General features: G+C 55.4%; 1 protein-coding gene across 1 annotated transcript; it reads right to left on the bottom strand.

Moving 5' to 3' along the window:
• Window positions 1-24: 24 nt before the first annotated feature.
• On the bottom strand, window positions 25-10,641 carry LOC104914332 (microtubule-actin cross-linking factor 1-like). Its single transcript, XM_019622693.2, has 21 exons — window positions 10,508-10,641; window positions 10,232-10,405; window positions 9,973-10,128; window positions 9,620-9,817; window positions 9,083-9,211; window positions 8,618-8,791; window positions 7,723-7,878; window positions 7,377-7,583; window positions 7,136-7,255; window positions 6,526-6,695; window positions 6,169-6,328; window positions 5,848-6,042; window positions 5,006-5,134; window positions 4,596-4,739; window positions 4,278-4,466; window positions 3,812-3,929; window positions 3,133-3,296; window positions 2,110-2,272; window positions 1,879-2,033; window positions 1,571-1,645; window positions 25-949 (listed from the first exon to the last, which is right to left on the bottom strand). The coding sequence occupies exons 1-21, from the start codon at window positions 10,604-10,606 to the stop codon at window positions 839-841; spliced, it is 3,186 nt and encodes a 1,061-aa protein (XP_019478238.1). The 5' UTR covers window positions 10,607-10,641; the 3' UTR covers window positions 25-838.
• Window positions 10,642-10,768: the final 127 nt, after the last annotated feature.

Raw genomic sequence — 10,768 nt, 5'->3', positions numbered from 1 at the left:
GAAAAAAAAAAAGTAAGGAGGATTTTCCCTTGGATGGATAGGAATGCAATAATAAAGAAGAGAGAAAATGAAAACCGAGTGCTGCAGGTGGAGGGACATGAGGGAGCAGCCCCCCAGCCTTCCCCCGGGGGATGGAGCGCAGTCTCCCCAGTTTGGGGTCCCCCAAAACCTGCAGAGAAAGGCAGGGATGGGCGAGTTCTCATTTCCACTGTCATGTTCAGATTATTTTTCAGTAACCGCTCGGAAAGTTTCTATAGCCACTGTCTAACACAAAGCCACCCATCCAATTTGGAACGCCAGGCTTTGGGGCACGTTTTCAGTAGGGCACCCTCCCTCCATAGAGGACGTGCCCCTCTGTGTGAGGGCCACTGGGCACAAGGCAGTGCTTTGTGCTGCTCCATCCCACTGACAGGAGCTGGATGTGAGCCGGCACACCGACCCCGCTCTGCTCTCACTCCCCACAGAGGGATGCACTGACAGCGGGTTCCTACAAGCCCTGCTCCCACCAGGAGTTACTCAGCGGGTGCAGCAGGATGAGGTTTAGTTATCATTACCTATGGGATTAAACATGTGGACACAGCATTTCCATTCCATGGTGACGGTGACCCGAGTGCAGAGCCTGGTACAGCCCTCATGTGTCACCCCACGAGTTTGTCCCCCAGCCCACTGACATCCCAGGGCACTGAGGAAGGAGCGAGGAGACCGAAATCTCCCCCTTTCAGTCAATTCCTGATTTCTCCCACTGATCTTTTCCCCTCTTTCTGCCCAGTTTGTTTTGGATGGCGCTCCTCTGTACCAGGCTCTGCGCGGCAGTGGGACAGGCTCTCCAAGCAGCACTCTACAGATTGCATCCTCCCAAAGGACAAAGCACCATGGACACACGAGCTACAACCACTAACAAGAAGTGAGAGCATCGCAAGGCAAACTGTACCTGGTTGCCGAGGAAGAACTACGGAGGAGAGAAGTGGAGTGAAAAGGGTTGGGGAGCGTGAGGGAAGTCGAGAGCGGGAGGAGGGGAAAGAAAAACAAGAAAAACATTTTATGGGATTAGCAGTGCAATCATCACCACAACTGTTAACTGCAGGGACTTAGGAATGGGGTTCTGCTACGGGGCTCTGAGGCAGCGGTGAGCTGTGAGCCCCGAGCACAGCGCAGGAAACCGGGCAGCTGGCGGCCAGCTCACTGCCGAGCTTCACCTCGGTGAATAATTTGAAACATAAACACAGGAGTCTGTTACAAAGAGATCCTGTAAGGAAATTATTCTCCTTCTTCAGGAACGAGCTAAGAAAAACACGGGCGTAAGGTACACTCATCCACGAGGAAAACTTCAAGGGCAGCTGCGGGCAGCAATGAATGCTGCACTTGAGCAGCCGCCCACCCCAGAACACTGCCACTGTTGTGCTCTCCTGCATGGGCACACCCTGGGCCTGGGGAGATCCGGGCCAGCGCTGCCTCCCCGGGGCGTACGGTCCCAGGGCACGAGGCCCCTCCTCACCCTGGGGTCCCTGGGGCTGCCCGTTGGGTCCCATCCCTGCAGGGAAGCTGGGGGATGCGGTCCCCTCTGCCTTACCCGGTATTTGTTCTCGCCGATCTGCTCCACTTGGAACCTCTTGGCACACTTGCACTGAGCCACTTGCCTGGTGACCTGCACCGGGGAAAACGAGGTAAGAAACTGGGATTTTGGAGCCTCCCCTCTACTAGGCTTCTTTCTTTTTGGATAAAACGCAGACCTAAGTGGCTGACAGTCCCACAAGCATCGGCGATACACGGATGCATTGCTTTGGCAAAACACCAGCACGGCCCTTTCTTTCCTCCTCTTTACCTCCCTTCCCCCCGCCAACCCGTCCTGATCCACCCCAAATCATCCCAGTGCTTCACCTCATCCTCAATTTTGTCCGCGTCGGTGGTCGGGCGGTACGCGTCCTTGTTGGGATGGAGAGCAGCCACAAACTCGTAGTAGTCGATGTAACCGTCACCGTCACGGTCAAAGATATCGGCCACAGCCGTCATCTCCAGCTTCGTGGTGGGGAATTCTGGAAGGAGGAGCAATGAGCAGCCAGGCACAGGGCTGCGCGCAGCCTCCCTCAGCTCGCTTAGGCACAGACTTACTGGAGGCCAGGATGCCATCGATGAACTCCTGCCTGGTGATCTTCCCGTCCTGGTCCTTGTCGATGCGCCGGAAGAAGTCCATCACGCGGGACTTCTTGTGGTTCATCCAGCGCATGTATTTCTTCCGCCAGACATCGAAGTCGAAGTTTGCAAACTCCTTCAGCTGGAAGGCAACGGACATTCAGTGAGGAAGCCCCGAAGGAGCCACAGGAGCCCCCCCCGCCCCTCCGCATCAGCCCCAGGGGGCTGCGCAGGACCTCCCAGCACAGAAGGACACACAGCGCAGGGACAGCCAGACGTCACCATGGACACGGGACGCAGCATCCCCACGGGCAGCGCTGACCACGTGCACACAGACGCACACACACTGCTGGGACACCGGGCTGCCCGCTGCCACCTCCGCCTTCACCCCCTGCCCTCTCCCTTCCCCTGGGCAGCACCGCGCTGTGCTCCCTCCCAGCCGGGGCGCAGCCCTCGGCCCTGCAGCACAACAAACCTCTGCCCTCCTCCTAACCCCCCCCAAGGACCCCTCCGGCTGCAGGAGCTCACAGCAAGGTGGCACGATGATTTTGAGCACTTTTTTCTTCTATTTTTTTAAAAGCATTCCTCGAGTTAAAAGCAACAAAGAGAAAATAAAACATCGATACGCAGAAACTGAACTGAGCTACAGAAAAAGCAACAAAAAACAAAAACACTCACTTCTGGGCATAGCTGCTTTGTTAAGCGTAAATAAAAACAAAAATTATATTAGATGATTGGAAAAGATATATACAGTAGCACTAATTAGTTAAGCTGATTACTAGGATTAAAGCAGGGCTGGCTGTCATTACCTCTACAGATACCAACTGCAGGGGTACAAAGCAGTTCATTAGCACGCACTTAATTAAGGAAGGCAGTTTTAAGCCATAACGCTTTAGAAAAGCTTTTTTTCCTTTTGGCATCGTGGGGAAAGCAGCAGGGACAGCCCGCAGGACCGGGGCAGCTCAGGAGGTGGCACCGACTGCCCCGTGCAGCACCCGTTACCTCCTCCAGTCGGTCCAGGGCATCGTTCAGCTTCCGCTGGCGCTCCAGGGCCAGCAGCCAGACCTGCTGCCAGCGGGCCGAGAGCTGGTTGATGCGGGGGTTCTTGGTTTCCGACTGGGAGATGATGGGCATGGTGGGAGGGGCGGCCTGGGTCAGGGATTTTCCTGGGGGAAGAAGAAAGTAGAGACAGTAAATGCACCGTCTGAGGTGGTGCCGATGGGCTGAATCTGTCTGAGCCTTGAGGACGGAGCAGCAAAGCAACGAGCTGCGTATTTTGAGCAGAAAGCCATGCACAGCCCTGCCAGCTGCTGCCGAGCAGAACCTTGTGCTGCAGCCACGGCCCCAGAGCTCTGCAGCCCAACCCCTGCCGGGGGATTCATGGGGGACCCTGGCTTCAAGAACCGGTGTGCAAAAGCAACAACAAATCACAGAATTGATGCAGAAAGAAACCGAGAAGCGGCAGCACGAGCTTCCCAGCACCGCTAAATAAAAAAGAGGTAAATGCTCTGCGTGGGCTCTGCACGCCCCGGCAGCGGCATTTCGGAGGTGACCACCTGGATTTCTCCCTGTGAAAGCTTCAGCTGCCTTCCCGGTGGCAGCCAGTCAGGATGCCTCATTAACTGATAATCAGAGCTAACGAGTTCCTACGTATCTGACTTCCTCCCACCACAGCACGTACTGTTGCTGCGGGACTTGTCAATGAGGGCTCCATGGGGCGGTTCCGTCGCTTTCCTCTTGTAGGTCTTGGTGACCCGGTCCACGTCTGGCTGTTTCCTTGTCATCTCCTCCATGAAGGACTGTCAGAACACACAAGGGAGAAAGAACCTTTGCAGTTTTGAGACGTTTTCGCCTCCAGCCACCGGGGCTTTGGGTTCTCACTGGGACGTGCCCGGCCCACGGCGCACACGGGTGCCCGGAGCAGTGGGGGTCTGCAGTAAAGCTATGGCACAGCTCTGCAAAAGCTCAGCCCATCCACAGTGCGTGGCTCCCAAGTGACAGCCTGGGGTGGGCGAGGGGCTCCTTTACTTGGGCCGTAAGGAGAAGCCAACGACTCCCCCATGGCACGCTGGAATGAAACCCCTCTTGCCCTCACAAGTGTTTGCCCACGGTGCAGGAAAGCACTTTTGCTCCAGCACTGGGCTCACCTGGTGCTCAGCGATGAGGGCTTTGACCTGATCGATGTTCTGCGGTGCCGGCTCCTGATCCCTCTGGATCAGGGTGGTCTCAGCCCACTGGATCCAGGCCAGGAGCTCCTCCAGAAGCTCTGCATTCGCCACCAGCTCTGAGAGTGCAGCCTCCAACCTCTGCTGGTGCTGCTTGGCCCACGTGAGGACCTGTTGGAGATGCAGAGATGCATCAGCGCCGCATGGGAACAAATGGAGAGGAAAATCAACACTGTGGGCGCGCTCTGGGGCTGGGCAGGAGCTCAGGAGAGGACTCGAGTGCAGCCTCAAGGGACTCACCTCCTCAAACCTGGCGCGGATGATGGTGATCCAGTGCTTGATGGTGGTGATGCAGTCAGGATGGCAGGCAGACAGAATGACCTCTCCCATTCCCACTGCCGCATTCACATCCACCCTTTTCTCCTCCACTTTCTTCATGAATTCCTGGAAGCGGGGAACACATGGGCCGGGTGTGAAGGGGTAGCACATGGCAGGGGGCACCCAGGTCCAGCTCCTACTCTACACCCAGCTATGACTGCTGCATAAGAACAATTTAACTTCCCCTCACCCCTCAAAATGCAGGAACTTAATGCCCAAATAGGTTATTCTGCAGCATTTTTGCCCACAGATTTTGCTTGGGTTGCTCTAAAAAGAGAAGGCCAAGTGCTGCCCCGCAGTCTCAGCACCCATGCCTCTGGAGCTCTCATCACCTTGTGCACATCAATGAGGGACTGCAGCGCTTCGGCATCATCAGGAAGTGCTCCCCGAAAGCGCAGGGACTGCTCAGCCTCCGAGAGCCACTCCAGCAGCATGTGCACGGCCGTCCGGAACTCCTCCGCCTGCGGACACAGAAGCAGAGGGTCAGCCCCCTCCTTGGGATGTGGTTGGGAGAGGGGGGGACTTTCAAGAAGAAAGGGAGAAGAAGGATCTATCTTGTTGGCCTGGGCTTACCCAGCACCATCTCAAGGGCCCTGCAGCTCCAGGAGCTCTGGCCTGAACCAGCAGGTCCTGCTTCTCCTGGCCCTGTCCTTGGCAGCAGCAGTGCTGCAGAACTCGGTGTTTTTCACTGACAGCACGGCTACCTGAGTGCTGGCCAATTTGGCACCTGGGTAGTTTATTCAGTAAATTGCCTGCTTGAAAAAATCTACCTAAAGCCTTCTGACCTTTTTTTTTTAAAAAGCAAAAATTGAGGTCTCTTTTTTTGCCCTGGACTTTAGCAAACACAAGCTGGAGCAGTCTCTGATCACCAGCCCATTCCCACCCGCCTGCAGTGCACATCAGCGAAATCTCTTCATCCTTCCTTTTCAAACAGGCCCTTCTTAATGGCTTTTCTTAGGGCAAAACAGGTAAGTAAATAACTGATGCCGCTCTGCAGTTCTCACTGGCAACAGCTGCGGGGCTGTGCTGCCCTGCTCAGCCAGAAGCCCTCTGTCTGGGCACAGGGTGCAAACAGCCTTATCCAAGGGAAGGGTTTGTGTCAAACTCTGGGGCACAGCTCCGCAGCACAGGTAAAGCTCCCCAAGCCCGTTTCCAGCTGCAGCCTTTCGCTCACCTGCTTCAAGGCCTGCTCCAGGCGGCTCTGTTTGGACACTGACAGCTTGCACACCGTGTCCCAGCGGTTGCTCAGCTCCTGCAGCTGTACTTTCACCCACGTGGTGTCATCCCGGCTGTTCTCAATCAGCTCCCGGCCGGAGCGCTTCAGCACCTGCACCGTCCCAGTGCGCTTCCCCAGCTCCTTCTGGAAGACCTGGAGGGAGAGAGGGCAAAAGCCAAGTGGCTCAGTCCCGGGTGCTGTGTGATGGGGGATGAGACCATTGGGCCCCGGGGAAGACGAGCAGAGCTCCCACCCCCAAGAGGGCGGGCGGATCCTCACCTTGTGAGCGTCCATCAGGTTCATGACCAGGTCCAGGTCACCATGGACGGGCTGATCTTCAGCCAGCTGAGGCTCCACCTTGTACAGCCAGTCCACCAAGGCCTGCAGCGCATCCATGAACTGCCCAGAGAACAGGAGGGCTTCTTCCAGCTTGTGCTGCCTGGAGAACAGACGGACCCCGTGAACTCCCAAGAACAAACTCATCTTCTTTCACCATGGCCCAGTGAACTCCTCCAGCTCCAACAACCATACGAAACCACCATGTGCTGTAGGGTTCAACCTCCCTCCTCTGCTCTCCGCTTTGACAGCAGTCCTTGACAACGCAGCACTGCTGTACAACACTGGGGCAGGATTTACCTTTCCACAGATTTGCCGCACACGGTGTCCCATTTATCCCGGACTTCTCCCAGTAAGTTGTCCAGCTTTTGAGTGTCGTCTGGAAGCAAAGCTTTTTCCTTGAGAGCTCTGCCTGTCCTGATAGTGGTGTCGTAGACAGGCTGCTTCCCACCCAGTGTCTTCTGGAACTCCTGAGGACAAAGAGAGAAAACAAAATGGCTTCAGAAAACCCGATCTCACAAGAAGATACACAGCTCTCATGTGGATCCCCAGCCGCACATTTGCCACTGCAGTAATAAGCATGGATGTGCTTCTTCCCTGTCCTAACAGCAGAGGAGGCGCTGCCCTGCTGCCTCTCTTTTGTCCTCAAGTTGTGACGTGGAATTCTCAGGTTGGATATTAGGAAAAATTTCTCCTCAGAAAGAGCAGTGATGTGCTGGCACAGGGTGACCAGGGAGGGGATGGAGTCACCGTCCCTCGAGATGTGGCACTGAGGGACACGGTCAGTGGGCATGGTGGGGGTGGGCTGGGGTTGGACTTGGTGATCTGAGAGATCTTTTCCAATGCTAAGATTCTATGAATTGCCTTCCACCCAATGCTCAGCACCAGTCTTGCTTCAGCAAAGCTCTACCTTGTGTTTGGAGAGCTGGAGCTTGATTTTGTCAGGATCGTTGGAAATCTCCAACTCAGAGTCCAGGTGATTCTCTGCATCCTCCAGCCAATCAATCAGTTTCTTCCAAGCTTCGTGGAACTGCAAGCAAACAAAATCAAGTTTGAAACTCAGCACTGAAGCTGTCCCCAGCCCCGTTCTGGTCTCAGGACCCCCAGGGCTGGCTGCACTCCAGCTCTGTCACACTCAGCCCATTTCCCACCTGCTTGGCTCGCTTCCTGGCGTCATCCAGAGCCCGGCCCCGCTCCACCGAGCGCTGCACCACCTTCTCCCAGCGGGACTGGACGCTCACCAGCAGGTTCTTGATCAGCACCACGTCCTGCTTTTGACTGAGGAACTTCAGCTGGTTCCCCGTTTGGTCCAGCTCGATGATGCGATCCCGATGGGCGTTCACTTCATTGGCGAACACCTGCAAGTAGCAAAGCCATCCTCCCATCTGTAAGGGGATCTGGGCGGGCCAGCTTGCACCCACTGCACGTGGCAAGGGTCCAGGTGCCGCGCTCGCTCCCTGCATCCCAGCACCCACTGGAGGCCCACGGTGCCCGCACCTTGTGTTCATCAATCTGGGCCAGCACGGCGTTGAGGATGAGGCTGGGTGGAGGCACGATGTTCAGGCTCTGCTCGGCCAGCGTCAGCCAGTTGATGAAGTCCTGGAGGGAGTTCTGGAAGTCCGTGGCCAGGGCGAGAGCCTCCTCCAGCTTTGCCTGCACAGAGGGGAGGGAAGGGGGATAAAAAAACAACGGTGAGGGCGAGAGCTCACGATCTGTGGTTTCACAGACAAGGGCAGGCTTTGTGTCCCCGCTGCAACACGCCTCCAATGGGAACCTTGTCGGCCCGGCTGGGGACACGACTTGTTTACCAAGGCGAGGAGCTTTCAATGAAAGCTGCCGCTTCAGAATTGGTTTCTTTCAAAATTCACACGAATCACACGTGAAAGGGGAGACAACTCCATTATCGACACATGAGCAGCTGCATCGCCCTCAGCTTCCCGAGAAAGGGATCTCCATGGGAAGAGCTCTCAGTAAATGGGAGGTGGGTGACATTCTGATGGCAACAGCTGCAGCACCACAAATGTATTCTGGGCTGAGGCCACCACATCCCTTGTTTTATCTCATCGCCGGCCAAAACGCCAGAATGGAGGCAGCTCCGAGGAGCGACAGAGGGTGCCTTTCAGAGCTGCAGGAGCTTCTTCCCACCCCTCCTCTAAATAATCCACACGCAATTTTACTCTCATTTTCTGTGTGATTTAACCACGTTTCAGTACTATCCAGAAAAATGAACGGCTTGCCTTCAGACTGCACCACTTGGATGACAAATTCAATCTGGGCACCCAAGAGAGGTTATTTAAGATAACAACCCTCCTCCCCAGCCCCGTCCTGGGGGAGCAGAGCAGCAGAGAGCAGCTCCTGCTTGTGGGGCATGGCGTCCCTCTGCCAAGGGTACCTTTCTCTCCTCCATCTTGGTGCTGACCAGACACCACTTCTGCTCCAGCAGCGCGACGCTCTGCTCCGTCTTGGAGCCTGCGCTCGAGTCGTCGCGGTTCAGCAGCATCAGCCGCCCCTTGGCCAGCAGCTGGCTGTACACGTCCTCCTGTGCCTTCAGCTGCCCGTACAGCTCCTGCAACACAGGCAGAGCGTCAGGTAAAGGGAGTGCAGCAGCTCAAGGAGATAAGAAAATGAGGGTCGGGGCAGGAAGCAAAGTGACAGCAATGCATCTCTGTGGGCACGGGATGGTGGTTAATGCATTGTGATCCTTGTCCCCAGCATCAAGGGCAAATCTATCTGTAAGAACACCAGAGAAGCACTCATCTCCCTTCCCATCAAACCCACAATGAGAATTTTGATGCTCGTCTGACAGATAGGAACTTGCTGAATTGGAAGTATTAAAAATCTCCCCCCAGGAAATTACCATGTGGGCATTGAGCTGTTCCCGGGCAGTTTCTGGCAGCCCTCCTGTGGGTTTCGATGCAGACAATTGGCTCTCCATTCTCGTTAGCCACAGGAGGAAGTCTTCAATCTCACCATGGAAACCCTGGGCCTGTTCAGGAAATACAATCGGCCACGATCAGATGACATCAGCCCCCATTGATCATGCGCCAGGCTGGCACTGCGTTTGCTTCAGAACCAGATAAAGAGGCAGAGCTGGATTTAACAGCATGGTAGGAAGGGAAGCACACAGTACCCCATGACCACACAGTCGTTCTGGCAAATAAACAAGACACAATTGGTACCACAAACAAAAAAATGCCCTGCTTTGAAGTGAGCACACCTCGAGCCTGAGAGGGCAAAAAGACCATCTGCAAAAGCTCTGTGCTTCCACCACTAAGCCTCATCTTCGTGCAAGAAAGAACTGCATTTTCACTTTAGGGTAACAAACACTGCGGCTGCGTTACAGAGCCCAGCATCCCCAGCCCCAGCCCCCTCCCTCCAGCCCGCCTGCCCCCACCTGCTGCAGAGTGGACTGCAGCTGCTGCTCCCTCTCCTCTGTCTTCTGCAGCACCGCCTCCCAGCACGCGTTCAGCCCCTCCAGGCGGTTCCGAAGGCTGCTGGCGTCGTCCCCTGCGCTCGATTCCAGGAGCTCATTGCCCGCTCTGTTCACTGTCTCCACAGTTGCTTGGTGGGCCAGGACATCATTCTTCAGCACCTAACAGACATGTTGGTAAAGTGTTGGACGCCTCTCCAAAACGTCTGCTTAATTCCAGCATGCTTTCATGGACTTGAACCAACTCAAACCCTTCCTAATGGAGAAAACCCCAGTACAGAAACGGATCAAACAAATGCACACAGTGGAGCACTCACGTGGTGCTTTGCGAGTTCAACCTCGATGACTTTTGGGTCTCCGTTGATGGGCTTCTGCGCATCGAGCAGCTCCTCGGTGTGGGTCAGCCAGGCCATCAGCTCTGCCAGCGCGTGCTGGAACTGACCGAGGGCCAGGAGGGCGGCTTCGAGCTTGTGCTGAGTGATGGCAGGGGGAGAAGGAACGTTTAAGTCAGGGAGGAGTGGGAGCATCCAAGCGAACTTCAACCCTGCGCTGGCACGAACCCAGGCCTCCCCGTACCTGTCTGTGAGCAATCTTCTCACCCAAATTCTCCCAGAGATGTTTCAGCTCTGTCAGTGGCTCCTTTATGATGTCTCTGTCTGTCTCATCTGTAGCTTTTTTTAGCATCAGTTCACCTTGGTGATTAAGCTTTTCCATCTCAATCTGCTGCTGGTAAACTTCCATTTTAAACTCCTGCCAAAACAAGCAGGACAAAAACCAGAACAAAATGAATCACTGGAGTGAGAGCTCTGCGATGCTAAGCATTGGAGAACCAGTGTGGCTCCACCCCTGTACCTTCATCTCATTCATTTGCTCCTTAACCGTGTTGAGGTCGGTGCCCACAGGAGACATGTTGCACAGCTTAATCACAGCGTTATCCAGCCAGTCAAACATGGCCTGAAATGAGGGCAGATACCATTAGAAAAGGGGAAGGATCCCTCTGTCACAGTGCAAGCATCCAACTTTTCCTCTGGGGCAGAGATGCTGCCTCCAGCACACCCTCCTGCCTTCCACCTCCCTGCTCCCATAGGGCTGTGATGGCAGCCAGCCCCATCC

Source organism: Meleagris gallopavo, chromosome 25, assembly GCF_000146605.3.
Source record: "Meleagris gallopavo isolate NT-WF06-2002-E0010 breed Aviagen turkey brand Nicholas breeding stock chromosome 25, Turkey_5.1, whole genome shotgun sequence".
Classification (NCBI taxonomy): Eukaryota; Metazoa; Chordata; class Aves; order Galliformes; family Phasianidae; genus Meleagris; species Meleagris gallopavo.
This window is presented reverse-complemented; position numbering and strand designations above follow the sequence as displayed.